The 22,178-nt window shown below is 34.9% G+C and overlaps 1 protein-coding gene across 1 annotated transcript in view; it reads left to right on the top strand.

Annotated features, from left to right (window-relative positions):
* The first annotated feature begins 14,990 nt into the window (after window positions 1-14,990).
* The window catches only part of LOC124535950 (dopamine D2-like receptor), an 84,237-nt gene continuing 77,049 nt past the window's right edge, over window positions 14,991-22,178 (top strand). The window contains exon 1 of the mRNA XM_047112367.1: window positions 14,991-15,506. Within this exon, the coding sequence (XP_046968323.1) occupies window positions 15,105-15,506 (402 nt within the window). The 5' untranslated portion in view covers window positions 14,991-15,104. The remainder of the gene's footprint in view (window positions 15,507-22,178) is intronic.

The raw sequence follows: 22,178 nt of genomic DNA, 5'->3' as shown, positions 1-22,178 counted from the left end.
CATTGCCAATGCACCAAAAATTATGGGAAGTAAGGTTTTATATTGGTCCACTCAGTGCCCTAAACAGGATTACGAATGACCCTATTAAGCTTATCTGAGCCGCTTGGCGGTGGATTGTAATATAATGAGTGGGTGGTTTTATCCAGATGGCTTACATAAAGCTGTACCACCAAATAAACACACGTATCCAAATAATAAAAAAATAATGGTTTCCGCCAGAGTCACCTTCCGAAGTCTAAAATGTTTTTTTTACATGCTAATTATACTGCCAGCAATGAAAAAGGTTTAATGCCCAACAGTAAATTCCAGTAGACTATCACCTTTAAGACAATAAAAATAAGTAACAGCCTGTAAACAGGAGAAAGAACTTAAGTCAGTAAGTTGTGCTATACCAAAATATAAATTTAATCGACGTGTTAGATTTTAAATGAACACGGTTATTTCTTATTATTACAGTTATTTTTTATGGGATTTTTTTTTTTTTATGGAATAGGTGGCAAACGAGCAGGAGGCTCACCTGATGGAAAGTGACTACCACCGCCCATGGACATCTGCAACACCAGGGGGCTTGCAGGTGCGTTGCCGACCTTTGAGAAAGGAGTAGGCTCTTTTCTTGAAGGTTCCCATGTCGTATCGGTTCGGAAAAACCGCCGGCGAAAGCTGGTTCCACAAAGTGGTTGTGCGAGGCAGAAAATGTCTAAGAAATCGCGCTGTTGTGGATTTTCGGACATCAAGATGGTGCGGGTGAAACTTAGAATTTTGACGAGATGTCCGAAGGTGAAATTCAGCAGCCGGGATTAATCCGAACAATTCCTCGGAACATTCCCCGTGAAAAATTCGGTAGAAGATGCAGAGTGATCCAACATCTCTACGCAAAGCCAAAGGATCAAGGAGATCGGAAAGGGCTTGATCGTCGATAACTCGAGCCGCTCTACGTTGGATGCGGTTAAATGGAAGGAGCTGGTACTGGGGAGCACCCGCCCAGAGGTGAGAACAGTACTCCATGTGAAGCCGAATTTGCGCCTTGTAAAGTTTTAGGCGATGGGCCGACGTGAAATACTGTCTCGCCTTGCTGAGCACACCGAGCTTCTTTGAAGCCAATTTGGCTTTGCCTTCCAATTGACCGCGGAACTGAACGAGGCTCGAAATATCAACGCCAAGTATTCCGATACTACCTGTAGCGGCTATCGGGATGTTCGCAAATCGTGGAGATACGACAAATGGTGTTTTTTTAGCGGTTAACGCGCAAACTTGCGTCTTTTTGGGGTTGAAATGGACTAAATTTAGCCGGCCCCAGTTCGAGACTTCGTTTAACGAAGACTCGATTTCAGACACAAGTTTTTTCCGGTTTTCTTCGACGTTTTCCCGAGAAATATTAGCGCGGCCGGTGTATAAGGTGTCAACGGTACTGTCGTCTGCATAGCAATGAATTTCCCCAATTTGCAACAAGTCATTGATATGCAGAAGAAACAAAGTGGGTGATAGAACGCAGCCTTGTGGAACACCAGCATTGACGAACTTTAAGTCGGAGCATGCACCGTCGACAACGACCTTGATGCTCCGATCTGCCAAAAAGCTGGTAATCCAATTGCATAATTTCCCGGGAAGCCCATAGGAAGGAAGCTTCGAAAGAAGCGCTTTGTGCCACACGCGATCGAAGGCCTTCACTATGTCCAAGCTGGCTGCTAATGCCTCACCCTTGCTCTCAACTGCTTCAGTCCATCTATGAGTAAGGTAAACTAGAAGATCACCGGCCGACCGACCCCGACGGAAACCGTACTGGCGGTCGCTAATCAGCTGGTTCTCCTCTAGATACCGCAGGAGCTGGCAGTTTATAAGGGACTCCATTATCTTGGAGAGCAAGGAAGTGATTGCTATAGGCCTATAATTGGACGGATCTGAGCGGTTGCCTTTTTTAGGGATCGGATGCACCAAAGCAGTCTTCCAGGAGTTCGGGACGACGCCTAATGCGTAGGATTGCCGGAAAAGACGCGTTAAGACCGGTGCCAATTCGGGAGCACATGTCCGTAGCACGATTGGAGGGATGCCATCGGGTCCACTCGACTTGTGAATGTCCGAGGAAAGAAGTGCTTTCCGAACTGCACTTTGCCGAAATTTAACCTCCGGCATCGTCGTATCACACCGCGGGATTGATGGTGGTGACTTTCCTTGGTCATCCAGAGTAGAGTTCGACGCAAAGAGAGACCCTAAAAGATCGGCCTTCTCCTTCGCGGTATGGGCCAATGACTCACCGTCCCTGTGCAAAGATGGAAAAGAAGGCTGACAGAAATTCCTCAGGACAGCCTTAGCGAGAGACCAGAACGCACGTGTTCCTGATGGGAAGCGCACCAGTCTCTCGCCAATTCTGCCAATGTACTTCGACTTCGCCTCAGCTATCACGTTTTTGAAGGACCTGGAGGCAGAGTTATATTCCTTTCTGAATGTGCTGGTGTTTGCATCACGAGACGCCGATGCGTTAGCCCAGTCTTGGTAGCGTTCCCATTTTCGGCGTGAAGCCGTCTTACAGAAGCGACCAAACCAGGGCTGGGACTTGCCACCAATGGGCACCACAGAATATGGAATGAATAGCTCCATACCCTGAAGCGCCACATCGGCGACAGAGTCAGCAACAACGCTCGGATCATCCATCGAGAAACAAACTCGCCCCCATGGGTAAGATGCAAAGAAGGACCGCATCCCATCCCAATCTGCTGACTTGTAGTGCCACACGCGACGACAGCCCGCGAAACGAGGTCGTGAGTATCGTGTAACTGGTACTGTACTCCGGACGAGACAGTGGTCCGACGAGCCCAGAGGGGGATCGACGACAATCTTATAGCCGTCCGGATGCGAAGTCAGCAGAAGGTCCAACAGGGAAGGTGTATGATCCTCCACGTCCGGAATTCGCGTTGGCGAGGTGACCAGTTGTGTCAAATCATAAGCCAAAGCGAAGTCGAGAACAGATCTACCCGCATGAAGTGGTGCGTGATCCAAGCCACTCTGTATGATGGGCATTGAAATCGCCCAGAATAATGATCTCTGCGGATGGAGTCTGCTGCAGCACGGAGTCTGTAGCCAATTGGACGTGCTCAACCAGTCGTTCGGTTTCGGCATTACCGCTATGGGACCTATAAAGGCACGCGTAGATACGCGGATTGTCGTCGCAGTCTACGCGCAGCCAGATAATTGATAGGTCCTGCCCTTCAAGGCTGCCGAGGCCTCGAGAGCAGATATCATCTCTGACGTAAACGCACACCCAATGTCTTGTTCGCGAGACTGAAGAACAATACATTATAAATATGAGACGACATCACACACATTACTCTGATCCCAAAGTAGCTGAAGCACTTTTGTTATGGAAAATCAGAAGCAACGACAGTACCACAAACACCCAGACCCAAGACAACATTGAAAACTAATGATAATCTCACTCTCACTCTCACCTCACTCGTCACTTTCGAAGATAATGTCTAACATGGTAAATATCCCGTATAGAACTGTTTCACCGATGTGATTTCGAAATAAATAGACAAAAGATAATTAAAAAAACATCCTTTATAAATGTTCTAAAGTATTCACAGATGCTCAATTTGTATATATTGTAGGGAGACGAGTTTATAAATAAGATTACTGCTACTTACAATACAACGCCCGCATCAAGAAACATGAAGGTAATTTTGCCTCATTCACGAATCTCTGGATCGTTTGGCACGAAAGTACAACCTTTATAAAACATTTCAACAAGCTGAAATGGTCCAGTGGTTAAAGCACGTGCATCTTAACCAATGATTTCGGGTTCAAACCCACGCAAGCACCTACATATATATTGTGTTTATAATTCATCTCATGCCCGGCGGTGAAGGCAAAACATCATGAGGAAACCTGTATGTGTGTAATTTCATTGAAACTTTGCTACATATGCATTCCACCAACCCGCGTGGAACAGCTTAGTAGAATATGTTCTAAACCCTCTCCTTAAGAGGGAGAGGAGCTTTAAGTCCAGCAGTGAAAAATTTACAGGCTGCTACTGTTATAAAACATTTAATACTAAATTCTTGTCATAGCGTTCGTCACGTCGTTTCGTGATGACGGAAATCGTCACGTTAAAAGAATTCGATCATTGTCAGATGAATAATGCAAATGAAAATGCTAAAATATACGAAGAATTTCTCACTAATAAAATTTCACAAGACAATTTTATATAGTAGGATATTTCAAGAAAATTTTAAAGAATTTGTTAAATTTATTTAGAGTGGTCTTTCCTAACGGGCCATGAGTGATTTTGGTACCAACACTGGGTGTTTCTATTTGATATCCTACCTAACAAACTAAATTGCCACGACATTTGTTTTGTTCTCAAAGGCCAACGTAACACTTGACCTCCATAGCAGTCCAGCTGATATGATTATAGCCACATGAATGTATAATGTGATGGTTACGTCTACATACACTAGTCGCCCTCGCCATGCTGACCCGCAAGATGCCTCTTCACGTCTCGTTTGAAGGTACCCAAGTTATAAGAAGAGGCAAAAAACGCCTCTCGAATGATTTAGTGTGTAAATTAGCTATCATAATTGTATACCTATAAAATTATTATATTTTCCACATGCAATATAAACTATAATTCTATTTCAAATCAGAATACTTCATTAAAAATAGAAACTTTATACTTATTTATTGTCAAATTTATAACTACCCTCTCTTTGGAAAAGATATCCTGACTTTAGACCAAGAAAGAAACTCAGAGGATCTTAACCAAAGATTTTCAGAACTAAATATTGCCAAACAAAATTTATTCATGCAATTACTTCGTCATTAAAACTTAGAAGAGAACACTGGGTTTTGGAGGATTTAATAAGTAAACTTGCTGGAAAGATAATATAGGGATATCTTTTATTAGAGGTAAAAGTACACCTGTTTTAGACAACTAGACTTCAAAGACTACTATTACCTTGAAAGTTGCCATATAGGTATACCTAGTTGTGACCCGCACTTGAAAGTGGCCATATACCTTGTTGTTTCAAATTGTTGTTTCAAAATTGTTGGTTCAAATTTGCTTCATACCAATTTTCATCAAATTCGGTGCAGCGGTTTGGTAGTGAAAGAGCGACAGAGTTACTTTCACATTTATAATATTAATTATATATTTCTCGAGGAAATGTGTTATGTCAATTTTGTTGTAACTTTGACGACCTCCGTGGTCGAGTGGTGTGTACACCGGTTTTCATGAGTACACCACTCTGAGGTCCTGGGTTCGATGCCCGGCTGAGTCGATGTAGATTATTATTAGTTTTCTATGTTGTCTTGGGTCTGGGTGTTTGAGGTACCGTCGTTACTTCTGATTTTCCATAACACAAGTGTTTTAGCTACTTACATTGGGATCAGAGTGATGTATGTGATGTTGTCTCACATTTATTTATTTATTTAACTTACCAATAGACGACGCTGAAGCAAACCAACTATGTAAATCGGTGTATATGTTAATACATGCACAGACTAGACTACGTCTATAATATAATGGAAGGTATTATTCAATTCTTGTGTCCAGTCATAAATTAATGTATGCAAATTACTCAACTACATCGTAGTGTTGATTACAAGATACAATAGCTCAACAGAGCCAATGTACTTATTACTTTTTGTTCGTGATATTCATCCAGTTTTTTTATTGAAGTCACCAATATTCTTAAAGATATTCGGGTATGCTTAAAGTAAACAGGCTTTCGTGTGTTTTACCTATTTTACATTTACTAGTAAATATATTTCAAGCTTATAATAAGAAAACATTAAGAAAACATAGATAATAAATGCCTTGGATTCCTAGACTTCTGTGCAGGATGTAATCATAATCATTATAATCTAATATAAATAAACATTATATACAAAAAACCTTCCTCACGAATCACACTATCTATTTAAAACAACCGCATCAAAATCGGTTGCTTACTTTTAAAAATCTATATATATTACGACAGACAGCGGTAGGCAACTTTGTTTTATACTATGTAATGATGATAAATAAAATATAACCAAGTACAATCGCGTAATATTTCCATACCGAAAAATTATTTCGGTTTATTAAAGCGTTTTCTACTCGAGTGTATCAATTGGTGTCCATTAAAGAGTCTCTAGGTCGCTTGATTCAATTCCAAGTGTACGCTGGAAGGCGCTGGAGCCCGGCGCGTATTTTATCCTAAGATATTCTGCCCTGAATCAAGAATTCCGCTTAATATTGTTTTATTAGTAAATTGTGAATGTGGATACTGGAAAACATTCGATTGAAGGTAGTTTCAAATTCATTCATTCATTTTTTTACCAATTACACAGCTAAAAAGAACAATTACGTGTTTGACCGGACTATGATAAAAAATCGACTAAGATAATACACCTTATAAAAAATCATTTACTATTTTGAAATAGTAAAGTAGATAATTAAGTGGGCTACGTGATAATGAGTAGCCTTAATATTTACAGTAAAACTAAGAAACTATTCAGATATAAAAAAATAACCTAACCTTAAGGTTCGACCTTATTTCATAGCAAATTCAAATAAACCGATACATATAAGCTCATATACTTCTGTACTTATAAATAAAGATGTAAGTCACTTCTTACAAAATACCACAACATGTATACTAAACTCTCTCAATTTAAACCGGAACCAAACAATAATTCGTGTTACTACTTGGTGTTTCGCACGTTCTTCGTTCGTTGTTTCCCACTGGTACTTTTGTTTCTTTAATTAGCCTTAAAGTTGCCTGGATTACTAGTTAAAGCCGCGTCTGGTATAGCTTTCCTAGTTTAGAACCAGATTGGCTATATATCACACTTTACTTAATACACTAAGTGATTAATAAATAAAAATTTTAACAAAAAGAAAAACCGACTTCAAATTAACCACTATTTTAAAACAAACAAATATGCACTAAAAAGTAAAAAAAATAATTGCGTATTCAACATATTTTTTAGAGTCCTCTTAAGTAAAATGAAATGAAAAATATTATATATATTATATTATAATAAATGGGACCACACGGGAAACACTAGCTTTCAAACAAAATATATCAAAATCCGTCACCCAGTAAAAAGTAAACAGAACAGAAGGTAACAAACATATATAAAAAAAATACAGACGAATTGATAACCTCCTCCTTTTTGAAGTCGGTTGAAAAAGTAAAAGTGTGTAAAAAAAATTATAAGTTTTATTAGAAACGCCCTTATTCAATAAATATTTGTATGTGTGTGTTATGGTACGTATATACATGAGTGAGTGAATGTATGGATGATCGTGCTAATTTTTAATAATCCCTGTTGTGTAAAAAATAATTTTTGTTTTGTTTTGCACTTAGCAACACATTATCAATTTCTTAATACAGTTCCAAACATTAAATTCATCAAGGCGTATTTCTCGATAAATATAACAAAAAGTACATGAGGTAGAAAAAGTAAGTGATCAAAAATTTAATTAAAAGAGTTTCGTGTTGGAAATTAAAACATTGTTCAATTTGAATGTCTGGAATTCAAGTATTGTAAGAAATTTCTTACCATTTTTTTTAACTCGAGTTCTATTGGACTCTATAAATGTTTTATTTAAATTCACAAAGACAGATACAATTTTACGTATTCGAAAATCTTGGACTTAATTTCACTTGCTATCTTATTTTATTAAACACATAAGTAAGAAAGCGACATTTTTATTTTCACTAAACTAGTCCAGCTAAAAGATAGTGCACAGCGAAATGCTCTGTCTGAACTATCCGTATAATCTTAAAATGTCTTGAACGAACTATTTACTTAAAAAAATACAAATTGGCAATTTACCACTGTTGGACGAAATACTTACTTTTTCGTTTAGAAGAAGGCTTATTGCATTATAATACTGAAAAATAAATATGAACAAAATGTATGCAAAACTAGAAAAAAATTCCTAGTCCGATAAAGTCATTTTTTTATATTTAATTAATATAAATTACATTGATCAGTGATAGGAAACAATGTTGTAAGCTTGACGTTCCAAATTGTTTTTCGTCGTGACGATATCTTTTTTTGTTTAACAGTTACCCTCAATAAATATTAACTATCGATCAGTAGAGGTTTTTTTTTTACAAGCAGTCATCCTCCGGCCCTTATGCCAATTTTATTTGAGGTCGACGCAGCATGTCTTCCATACTTCTTTGTCAGACGTCATCTCACAAGTAACATTCTTTCTAACCATATCGTCTTTCACACAATCCATCCATCGTTTCTTTTATCAAGAAGACCAACAATACAATTACAACATGGTCCTCATAATATGTGTTTTTTTAAAGGCAGTCACAGGATATTAAATCCATAAAGTCCAGTGTCATCATCGGTCATTCGTAATTATCACCATCACCGATATCACTGTCAATGTTATCATCGTCTACATCTTCACAAATGTCGTGTTAATTTGCAACATCGCTGTCAACGTCATCGTCAGCATTATCGTCAAAGCCACTATCATCGACGACCGATTAGACGACCTCCGTGGTCGAGTGGTGTGTACACCGGTTGTCATGGGTACGCCACTCTGAGGTACCGTTTGCGATTCCCAGCCTAGTCGATGTAGATTATCATTACTTTCCTATGTTGTCTTGGGTCTGGGTGTTTGTGGTATCGTCGTTACGTCTGATTTTCCATAACACAAGTGCTTTAGCTACTTACATTGGGATCAGAGTAATGTATGTGATGTTGTCTCATATTTATTTATTATTATTTATTTATCATCATCATGAATATCATCATCATCGTCATCAGCATGGTTACATCATAATCACAAAAATATAAAATAACCATTTCTCGAAATCAACTTAGATAAAAAAAACTACATACAAATGCTAGAGACCCACTCCGGCTTCTCACAGGTGCAATGATATAACATCATTCATTATTGTAAACCTTCTTCTCGAATCTCTTAATCTATTAAAAAAACCGCATCAAAATCCGTTGCGTAGTTTTAAAGATTTAAGCATACATAGGGATATAAGGACAGAAAATGTGACTTTGTTTTTTACTCATGATGAGTTCACAAGACTAAAAACATTCACACATCAAATTTAAAATCGTTCACACTCAACAGGTCAATCATTCAATCTTTATACGAACAACTCATCTTGTCTTAACAGCTTTGATTCGTGTTGCGTCAATTTTAAATTGATTTATTGTAATTCAAGCACTCAATGAATGCATTGTTTCAAGCGTTCAACAATTTGATAATACAAATATTCAGCTAGATTCAAGAAATTTGCTTCATTAATAAAAATATATAATAATCATCTATTTACAATAAATATAGACGGGCATTTATTTATTTGACAACAAGTAGTATAATCTAAATTTACATTTGATTACTGCCGATTTACACAACCATTCATCGCTATAGATTCAAAATCAAAATCAAAATCAAAGTATACTTTATTCAAGTGGGCTTTTACAAGCACTTTTGAATCGTCATTTAACAATTAAGTGAAGCTACCACCGGTTCGGAAAGTAGATTCTACCGAGAAGAACCGGCAAGAAACTCAGTAGTTACTCTTTTTCAACATTTAACAAAATACAGTCATGTTAGTTAATTTTTAAGTTAATACAATTATTAAATTAATATATCCTGCTTGGAAGTCAACAGGTATTAATAATACGCTTTTTTCACCAATGTATTTTTTATAAGCGATTTGAATTTACGAGACGGCAAAGTTAAAAATGTCTTTAGAATTTTATCATAGAATTCCCGCGTCACCTCAACCCGAGAAAGCAAGTGCATGTAAATCAACGCGTCAAACTGACGAATATATTAGGTCATATGATATTACAAGTTATTACGTTTGTGTAAAGATGTGATCGGTTTTACGAATTTTTCCGATGCTACATCTATGTTGTGTCGTACTTAATACACAATAAACCAAAAGTCATCATAAGTAAATGGATAATTGCCTACTTTTTTACAGGTGTTCGAAAATTACTTGGAAATTGAAATATAAGTCATTGATTAATTAAGTTTAAGTTATATAGCAACAAAATATTATGTAATTCATCAACTGTGCCGGTGACACAAATTTGTTACCACCGTGACAACCTAAGATGGATGCCTCTTTCCTTTACTTCGTCTTAAAAGTGACGTCACTTCCTTGACCACGTCACCTAGATTTCGTTCTAAAATAATATAAAACATAATATCCTGTAGGAACTAGGAATTAAAAAGTTTACTACGAGTGATTTTTTTTAGGTTAGAACAAATACATTTTTTATCTCTTTCTAACATTAGTGTATGTATTAAAAATACTCGAAATTTAAATTATAGCAGCGTTCTTTTTAATGTGATTTGCACTTTAATAATTGTTATATGAAAAATGTTTATACATTTTGAATTTAAAAGTAATGCCGTTGCAATAAACCACGATGAAATAGCATACTTTGTTTTAAAATGAAAAATACGCTCCAGTAGACGTATCGAAAACAAACAAACATCAGAAATATGAATAAAGGAGAACACGAACGATATTTGCTTTAGGAAAATTTAAAACATTGAAATATACGAATTGCGTAATGGAAGATATCTCCATTTTATTTGAACCGATCACAGAGCAACTTTATGGTAGATGTTTCAAATATAATATTTGTTGGCGACCAATAAATATTATTTAGAATTTATATCACCAATGTTCCAACCTTGGTTGACACAATTAAGTTTTCAAACGAAGACACAACGATACTAAATATTCCTACAACAACAAAACAACAGCCTGTAAATTCCCACTGCTGGGCTAAAGGCCTCCTCTCCTTTTGAGGAGAAGGTTTGGAACATATTCCACCACGCTATTCCAATACGGGTTGGTGGAATACAAATGTGGCAGAATTTCTATGAAATTTGTCACATGCAGGTGAGATGTTTTTCTTCACCGCTGAGCACGAGATGAATTATAAAAACAAATTAAGCACATGAATCAGCAGTGCTTGCCTGGGTTTGAACCCACAATCATCGGTTAAAATGCACGCGTTCTAACCACTGGGCCATCTCGACTCTTATTTTATAAATATTCCTACATGGCGGTAGAATATCTTATGCGTGGAAAGTACCAAGACTTTCAGAAGTACCACCAAGTGTCTTAATCTCAACTAAAAAAGGCCCTTTTATACGCCGCAGTATTATTTAAATCGTCTGATTAATAACTTTTCTCATAAGTTGGTGCTGCATTTTAGACCACGTTTAATCTACACACCAATCTGAGACAATCTTCAAGCCACCATTATCACGAACAGAAGGTCTGATGTGTTTTTCTTAATATATTTTTGTCAGGAACACAGCAGTAAACCCTATTGATGTTTTATAGAAGACTGTTTAGCTTTTAAATTGGAGTGACAAAAGGAACACCTGATGTTTAATAACCTATGAAGTGAAGTTAATTAGTTAATATAGTTGTCAAAAGTGCTTGCAAAAGCCAACTCGAATGAATTATATTTTGATATCCTTTGACGTGATTACCGCCCATAAATTTGAACCAATGCGCCACCAACATTGGATACTGAGTCTGCCAACAGTAACAGTAATACTTTTGTCGCATTAAGGTTTGATGGGTGAATTAGATACTGAATCTTTAGGCATAAGGTACATAAAGTCTTACTGGCACTATGCTATTGTCTGTGGACCTATCGGTCTATTTAAACTTTTTTTATGCTATATGTTGGTAGACGAGCATGTAGTCTACCTGAAAGTAAGTGGTCACCATCATCCATAGACAATGACGCTGTAAGAAATATTAACTATTCCTTACATCGTCAATGTGCCACCAAGCTTGGGAACTAAGATGTTATGTCCCTTGTGCCTGTAGTTACACTAGCTCACTCACCCTTCAAACCGGAACACAACAATACTGAGTACTGTTATTTGTAGTACTGTTATTTAACCTACCCAGACGGGCTTGCACAAAGCCCTACCACCAAGAATAACTATTTAAACGTCTATCTCTATATCTATATTTTAAGAAATTCATCCGTAAATCAGGAATATTCTTAGTCTTAACATTGATCCGTATGCGTGATTTTTACTACCCGATAACACTGAACCCTTTCACGAGTCACTTTCTTTTATAAATCCCGAGCTCATAACGGAAAGTGGACTCCAAATACGAATTCATTTTTAGAAAAACGGTCACATATACCCAAGTAGATCTACTTACTGTGAGTAACTAATATATATTAACTCGTGTGTTCTGACTATCAAGGCACGATCAAGGCACTAGATTTGTTTAACAATCTGAAATTTGGAACAGGTTTTGTGTGTAAATTAGGCATCCAAGTAACTACTGAGTTTCTTGTCGGTTCTTCTCGGGAGAATCTACATTCTGAAGCGATGGTAGCTTCGCTCAATATATGCTTGTAAAAACTAACTCAATTGGAGTATATTTGACAAAAATAGGCGGGAAAACTTTGTATGATTTTTAACTACCGTTTACAAAGTCTGCCAATGAATTTACTTGTAATTTAAGAAAACGTATGTCTCAGACCATGTCATTATAGAGTATAAAACAAAGTCGCTTACCGCTGTTTGTCCCTATGTATGCTTAGAACTTTAAAATTAGGCAACGGATTTTGATGCGGTTTTTTTTTGAATAGAATCAGTGATTCAAGTGAAACATTTTTGTAAACAATACATGGACAATATAGTTAAGAAACTTTGATAATTTTAGTAAATTTTAATGTGATAAAACAAATTCTGTGTGAAATTTACTAGCAGTAAAATTACCTTCATCCATTCATTTTAAGTATAGCGATTTAATTTTTATAAATTATTATTAAAGTTGACGGTGTAATATAAAACATATTATAATTATGAGGTACTAATAAATAATGCTACTAAATTTAAAAGATATTTATTATATTTAATTATTCATACCTTCAACACTATCCATATTTACCTCTTAAATAATTCACTTAATACCGCGTGCTCATTTACCTCATAGCTCGTGTATCTTAAAGGTAGTTTCAAAACCCTCTGGGCTGACGTTGAAATTTGAATAATTAAGTGAAATATTGTACTTAAGATTTAACCAACCTTGCTTAAACAGTATTCTAACGAAACTTAGGTGTCTAGATAATAATTTGTTAAATTTCACTTACAGTAAATGTATATTTTTAATATGAGATGTTTTATTATATATTATGTACGATTCAATGATCTTACTTGAGTAAGTGGTCACCATCACCTAAAGACAATGAAAACGTAAAAAATATGAATCCCCTTCCTCTATAAGAGCTCTACTGTAATCACTTTGAGAGCCGAGATGGCCCAGTGGTTAGAACGTATGCATCTTAACCGATGATTGCGGGTTCAAACCCAGGCAAGCACCGTTATATATATATATATATATATATATATATATATATATATATATATATATATATAACTTATATATATATATATATATATATATATATATATATATATATATATATATATATATATATATAACTTTTTAACTATATATATATATATGCTTAATTTGTGTTTATAATTTATCTCAAGCTCAGCGGTGAAGGAAAGCATCGTGCGAAAACCTGTATGTGTTTAATTTGTATGAAATTCTGCCACATGTAAATCGACCAACCCGCATTGGACAGCGTGGTGGAATATTGGTAATGTGTTCCAAACCTTTTCCTCAAAGGGTGAGTAGGCCTTAGCCCACCAATGGGGGACTTTATTGTCAATGATTGTCTTACTTCAATTTATTATTAAAAATACGTTTATTTATTTTGGACATCTGACTACAGCAAGAACAAATAATTATGTTTATATCATAAGGTTAGTCGTGAAATGGTCTAGTATATAATTTTTTTTTTGGTTATTTTTACAAACGTCTAGGTAGGTTCATCAGGTAATCTACCGCCAAGTAGTAATACTCAGTTATTTTGTGTCCCAGTTGGAAGTGTGAGTGAGCCAGTGTATTTGGCACAAAGTATTACCGACGTGAGGTACAGTTAATATTTCTTACAGTAATGATACTGACGCTGGTGTGTCTACTAACCCTTATAGCCTAATTGCAATAAAACTTTTTAGACCAGATACCTCAATTCGTGAGTTACTTTCAAATATCAAGATTGATTGAATTTTTCGTGCGAGCTTTTTTTTAGGATTGGATAAAATTCTACATCTGTTTGTTCTGAACCGCAAGCCTATCTTGTGTCAATATCAATTTCAAAATGAAAGGCAATATATTTTAATTTGATAGTATTAAATATTTTTACAGATATTACTTACCTAGATTAAATAAAAGTATTAAAATTGTGTTAATTCGATTTGTTTATTTGGAAAAGCTTTGTAAGAGGAATGGTATTATTTGGTTATAATTTATTGTTGTGTTCCGGTTTGACAGGTGAGAGTGAGACAGTGTAGCTAGAGGTACATTTTATTTGTTATTGTTTATCATCTGTAACTTTAATATTTCTTATAGTGACAATGTTAATGAATATTGCCATACCATTCCCATGACATTCTATGGGTCATTTTCCTGCTTTTCTACCTCAAGTTAAAAACACATAACACACGGTTTGTTTTTTTTTATATTTTTATAATATATAATTTATGCACTTTTCTATAAAGCTTGGTTCAACTCGACTTTTGTTTTATAATCTGTGCTAAGAAATTTAATAAAAAAAATATTGAAGAAAATAAAGAATACATAAAATATAAAACTTTTGCCGTTTTAAAACTATTAACTATTTTGCTATTTAGAGTCCAGTAATATAATTTCTTTACTGTCAAAGATATAAAACCTTCTTTTACTAAATATTTGTATCATTATTATGTTACATTAAATTTCGGAGAACGCCCTCTAGTATACGTTCTTAATAATTAATTTAACATCAACTCAAGTCGTACACATCCTATAATAACATATCCTTCATTGCTCACGAACACGTAACTTGAATATCATAACTTTGGGTAATGAAATCAATTTTGTTCCAGATACCAGAAACAGGACGATGAAGGGAAGAAAACGTGAACGCGAGCGAAATCAAACAGATACCCAATCAAATGGAAAACGAAACGAAAATATATTACGATAAATCTATTACGCCGACAAATTGAAATGGATACTAACAGATGCATCAATCACTGCAAGAATATATCGAAAATAACGTTCAACCTCCGACCACCGGATTTCCGTCAAAATAAAACCATCACAGATAATGAAACAAGTTTTGCGAACTATTCAATAGACTTCGGCGAATTAAATTTTGACAGGACGCTTAACGAAACTTTTTCGAATTTCACGTTTAAAAATGGAACATGCAGTGACGTGCATTATAATCTGTGGGCGTTGTCGTTAATAGTGTTCCCGTTGTTGACGTTGTTCGGTAATGTGCTGGTGATCTTAAGTGTTGCTAGGGAGAGAAGTTTACAAACAGCTACGAACTATTTTATTGTTAGCTTAGCGGTAGCAGACTTGTTGGTGGCGGTTGTCGTGATGCCATTTGGAGTTTATTATCTGGTAAGCTAGTTTATTTAAATTGTTTTTGTATATATGAAAACTGTATTGAGCCGAGATGGCTCAGTAGTTAGAACGCGTGTATAACAGATGATGGCGGGTTCAAATCCAGGCAAGCGCTACTGATTGCTCATGTTCTTAATTTGTGGTATATCTCGCGCTCGGCTGTGACGAAAAACATAGTGAGAAAACCTGTATGTGTCTAATTTTATAAAAAAAAATGCCACATCTGTATTCCACCAAACCGCATTGGAACAGTGGGAGGAATATGTTCCAAAACTTCTCCTCAGAAAGAGAGGAGGTCTTAACCCAACAGTGCGAAATTTACAGGCTGTTGATGGTTTTGTATTGATATAGTCTCTTAAAACATGAGACTCTAAGGTCTCAGTTTCATAGTCGAGAATAAAATGTTCATTAATTTTCATTAACAGCCGAGAGCTAAGAAATTGAAAGTTTCATATTATCTTGCCTCGCAGAGTTTGTAAAGTCCAGCTGATCTTATGCGAATACTTATTAAGAGTGAGATATTAGAATAGGAACCTTTGTGGGCACTCGTTTCCATTTCTTGAGCAGTCCGGGGTTGAGAAAATAGTCTTGTTGTTGCAATGTTGATACTAAATATACTACAGAATGTCTCACAACTTTTATATACAGCATAAACAGGGTTATTGGTAATAACCAATTTAAATATATAAACAGTTCAATTGCTAAAAAAATAAGATTATAATGTTTTTTTTTAGTTTTTTAGGCATTTTTAAGGAAAAATAATTTAAAAGAAAGTGAAAACTATATCGTTTTCGGTTTCTCATTTTTTAAATTTGGGCTGATAATGATTGTTTAAATATTCACAAATATCCAGTGTTTATTCGTTTTTATAAATCGGAAGAAAAAAATAGATGTTTATTGATATTTTTTTCTAAATAAATTTTTGAAGTTGTATTTTCGACAAATTTGGAAAAATGCTAAAAACGTGATAACTCAAAACTGGTTCACTTTTGGATCATGCATATGGGGCTTCAAAATATTGCAAATGGTCACACCTATCACCTCCTAGCGGATGTACGTCGAATTACCAATAACTCTGTATATAGCTTACACAGGGGCAGACAGCGGTAAGCGACTTTGTTTTATACTATGTAAAGGCTAGTATGAAAGCATAACGTACATGCAATATTATCAAATTTGTTTTTAAAAAGTAAACAAGACTTTTGTATGTTGTACGTAAAAATGGCCAAGTAATCTTAAATAAGCAAGTACAATGTATTTTGAATTTTATACGTAGTTTCCCCAGAGACAGCTGAACCCATCAGCTGATTAGTACTATAAATATAATTAAGCTCAACGGATGTGCAAGGAATATTAAGTACTACGACTCTCGACTTAGAGATTAAATTTCCAGTCTCCTGGGAACCCTATCCATTTTCCAGAATAAAACGCATCCTTTATATTGCCTTGGATAATTTTATGCATAAAGCTGCTCTGATTTAAAAATCAAGTCTGCTCCCGAGTTTAAAAATGTCAGTAATTAGTTCAAAAGTTTGAAAATTATAAGCCATTTTGGAAGCAAGAGAAGTTGAGAAAATTTTGTAACACCAAGTACCAAGTATGTAGCGGTGTAAGTTTTAGAAATAAAATTTCTCAATCTTAGTTTTGCCAATTAGCGAATTGATCTGATAAGAGATTATATATACGATAAAAATATGTGAAATCATAATAAATATATAAAGTAAATGAGTGCATTTAAACTAACGATTGTATGGTCAGACAGTGAATTTCCATGTGCATATGTTTATAATTCATCCCGTGTTCAGGAATTTATCTTATAATATAATTTATATAATTATTGAAGGAATATATCGTGATGAAACTTGTATCTAATTCCAATGAAGTAATGTTACATATGTATCCACTAACCCACGGAGCAGAGATATAAAATAAGCGCCAAACCTCTTTTGCAGAGAAACCTTGCCGCCATAAATTTCACTGTATTATTAACATAGTATGTTATTTATGAGTAACTGAATAATTTCCTGGCATTTCTTCTGAGTAATATCTACGTGCCAAATAGGTTAAAGCTTTAAATTTAATATTATTATTTTAAGAATCTACTTGAACTATATAAATTTATTATAAACTTAGATATATATAGAAATCAATGTCTTGAACCTTATTACGATGTTGTGAATTATCGGAAAATACAAATATTGTGGAGTAATTTATCATTCAGTAAACATGTTTGTTTCCTCCAGAGTTCGTTCATTCATTCCTCATTCTCATTAGAGTCTTATTTTTCTGTGAAATTTCAAGGATTATCTCGTTCTTTTAATAATAATTTAAACTTTTATAGTGTCTAGACTTCTACTTTGTTATTTATCTTCTTTCAGCGCTTTACGGGCTCGTTGCCAAGTTTTCCTTCATTGGTGGAATTATTGAGACCACAGTTGGACAAAATGTCTTTAAGAACTTTGTATCCGGAAATTAATAAGCCTAAAATGATTTTAAATTAAATTAGATTTATTTGAAGCGACAATGAATAACCATTAAAGTATTATTCGTAAATGGTTTTACAAACTTTCAGTTCCAATATTTTTTGGTATTACTAATTCGAAGTTTCTCTTCAACCGAGAATATCCAGTAAGGTGTTTAATAATTACACTTATAGAAGTTCTTACTCTTAGCTCAAGCAATTTTAACGAGTCTCTTAGAACCAATTTAACCCACATATTTTTAAAAATACTTAGATTTCTTTAATTCGATTTCAATGCGGGATGGTGGAATACACATGTAGCAGAAATTTTATGAAATTAGACACATGCAGGTTTCCTCACGATTTTTTCCTGCACCGCTGAGTACGAGATAAATTACAAATTAAGGACCTGAATATTCAGTGTTTCCTGCTTGGGTTTGAACGCGCGATCATCGGTTAAGGTACACGCGTTCTAACCACTGGGCCATCTCGGCTCTTAATGATCACTTGCTTTATTTTAATTAAAATATTGAGAATATACATATAAAGTAATAATCTGCTTAATAGTAACAATTACTATTGTTGACGTTACAACAAATTTAAAAATTAACTGTAAGTGAAATGTGAAATCTTACATTACGCTTTTCAAAAAGAAAATTAGTTAAGGCAATCTTAACAAGAATTAATAAATCTTGGAACACTTTTCATTAATACGCTTTTTTCGTTTAAATAATTATGAAGCCATTTTTTTGTATTGTGGTGCAAATGCAAATAAAAGATTTTATCTGTCTATCAATGTCAAATATAACATAACGTAAAACGTGGGAGGATATAGGATTTGTATTGATTTCTCGGAATTTAGTCCATATTTTGAGTGAAACTATTGACATTACGAATGACGATAGCAGTTTATATACAATCACGTCTGAGAGAAATGATGGTAAATATTTGTGATTATTATACGCCCAGACAAAGCTTATACATGTTTTATACATCTGTTAAAAATAGTAACTACTGAATTTCTTGCCGGTTCTTCTCGGTAGAATCTACTTTCCTAACTAGTAGCTACACTTAAAATAGTTGTTAAATGACGATTCAAAAGTGTTTGCAAAAGCTTACTTCAATAAAGTATATTTTGATTTTTTTCATCTTTGTTATGTTCTGGTTTGAAAGGTTAGTCAGCCAGTGTAACAAGTTAAAGGGAAACATATTTCCTTGATTGGCGATAATAGACGATGTTGCAAAATGTATAATATTCCTTTCACACCAAATGTCAATGGGCGGTGGTGACCGAGCAGATATAGTCAAGTAGTCAGAACGCCTACATCTTAACCGATTATTGCAGGTTCAGCCCAAACAAGCACGACTGAATCTCTATGCGCTTATTTTATGTTTATAATTCCTGAAACCTGCAGGAAAAACCTGCTGCAAACCTGTACATGGAGCTACATTGGAGTAGCGTGGTGGAATATGCTCTAAGCCAAATCCTCGAAGTGAAAGAAGGCCTTAGGCCTTAGGCTAGACCAGTTGCTTTTTCCCGTCAGCCTAAATGTTTGAGTAACCACCAAACTTTTTACTCAAGAAAAGTATAAAGCCTTTGCCTCACAGGAAAACTTTTGCGGACAAAATATAAAGTACGATACAATAGTTCCACATTCTGGTTGCCAGATTACGGGTTTAATTCCCTACAAGAACCGTTAAGTTTTCCTCTACGTAATGGCCGTTTATAATTCCCGTGCTCGATGAAAAAGTAAAAAATCGTAAGGAAACCTGCTTGTATCGGATAGAAATCCTGGATTAGGTTCTCACGCACAAACTTTCTCCTCAAAGTTTTCTCAATATACACACAGGATATTATTTTTTGTTGTCAAAAAAAAATTACAGGAATCAAAACATTTTATACAACAATAACAATACAAATGTACTAACTACTGTACCCCAGCATGAAATATAAGATAAATGAAAATAATTATTTGGATCACACTTTCGGAATGAATGCCAAATATTGCCGCACGCATCTTCAACATCAACAATAACAGCAACAACATCCTGTATATTTCCCACTGCTGGGCTAAGGCCTCCTTCTTTGAGGTTTGCAACATATTCCACACCAAGCTGTTCCAATGCGGGTTGATGGAGTACAAACGTGGCAGAATTTCTATGAAATTAGACACATGCAGGTTTCTTCACGACATTTTCCTTCACCGCCAAGGTCGAGATTAATTATAAACACAAATTAAGCATATGAAAATTCAGTGGAGCTTGAACCGTAGGAATCGGTTAAGATGTACGCTCTAACCGTCTCGGCTCAATTGATCTTCCATTGAATTTCATTGATTATATATGGAAATATCTCGATTATATTAATTGCATGGATATATATATATATGTTATTGACTATAAAACTATTATATTTAACACCTAACGTGTCATTATAGATCAGCAAGAAATTATTAATACAGATTCAACTTTTTTGGGACTATTTTTATCCAACCTTGACAGTAAGATATAAAAAAAATCTAAAAGAAGAAAATCATTTAAATTATTTCGTGAGACAATAATGGAGTTTCTTCGCAAAGCCACTTTATTAAGCGTATAACTTAAATTTGCTATTTAAATAAACAGTTCGTCAAAAGATTCGAGATTACTCATTCAAAGTCCGTCGAACATTCAAACGGGGGCATTATAAGGTTATCTGAAGTTAAGTTAATTTTTTGCGAAATTCGGGTCAGGTAACTTATTTATGCATCATAATAGCGGGTTCCGTTTGTTAGCTACGGTTTATTATGAGACAAGCTGTGTGCCTGATGGCTCTTATCTTTGACAACGTAAAATCAAAGACGAAATCTTCATATTCATTCAGTGTGTGTGTAATTTTCATCAACCACCTGATAGTAAGTGGTCACTGCCCACAGACAATTCCAGTTTTTTTATGTAATAGATGGCAAGCGAGCTTTAGGCTCACCTGATGGAAAGTGATTACAACCCATGGACATCTCCAATATTAGCTGGCTGCCTGCCTTTGAGGACGGTGTACGCTCTTTTCTTGAAGTTTCCCAAGTCGTATCGGTTCGGAAAAATCGCCGGCGAAATCTGGTTCTTCAGAGTGTGGACATTAATTGAGATATTAATATTATGGTAACTAAAATGTTTATGTAAAGATTCAAACAGAAACACGACAATATTATAATTATTGCTAGACGGTAATATATAAGATCAAAGTATGGACTACCTAAACGTGCTTGCACAAAACCTCATAAGGCTCTTATGCAAATTTGTATGTCCGACCAAATTTCCTTACCGACGAGCTTAGACTAAGGTCGAGTTTAAGTAAGATAATACATCTTTTGGACCATTTAATTTTGAATTAAAGTAAATATTGATTAAAAAATATGTCAAAAAGATCTTATTTAGAAAACATATATATGATCTTCTAACTAATTTATTATTTTATTTTATAATCGGACCAGCTGTGCCCACTTATTACCTCAGCCTTATGCTTAGTAACAGTCCATTCAAAATCGATCGATCGATCGACAAACAGACAAAAATTATAAAAATGTTATTTGGGTGTATGGACCATGTATACATTTATATGCATTTGGTAAAAAGTGGTTATCTTAATATTACAGACACTCCAATTTTATTATACATAATTATAAATGAGCTGACCGGAGTGTGTGAGGTCGATGAAATGACATCCTCCATGCGAACAACGAAAATGTATGCATAGACAATTTACAGCTTCCAAGTGGTAATTAATTTATTTCAGAAGATCACAAAAGAATTTAATATCGTAACCAACATTAGAATCCAGGAATATAGGTTTGAATTATATGCTAGTCAATTATTTTCTTCTTCACTTTATTATTTTTAGTTAAGTAGTAGGTACTACAAATTTTACCCTTCTATCTATTTTACAATAAAGATTAATATTACCAAAAAGGACATGTTTAATGGACCTTATTCAGAAATTTTAACGAGAAAGTTCGATTAATGAGCCTTGAGCCTTAGCTGTCAGTTGCGGAGCACGTATCTTGAAAAGTGACGTGACGTGTGATGTGACATGCGTTCGTTGATTACATACATACCTTATAGAAACTTAACTGTCTTAGGTATATGATTTTCGCATATATTATAAGTATATAAGTCCAAACTTTGCAAACAAATTTTGCGTCTCGGCAGTAGTATAGTAGCGTAGTGTAGGA

Source organism: Vanessa cardui, chromosome 15 (genome assembly GCF_905220365.1).
Source record: "Vanessa cardui chromosome 15, ilVanCard2.1, whole genome shotgun sequence".
NCBI classification, from domain to species: Eukaryota; Metazoa; Arthropoda; class Insecta; order Lepidoptera; family Nymphalidae; genus Vanessa; species Vanessa cardui.
This window is presented reverse-complemented; position numbering and strand designations above follow the sequence as displayed.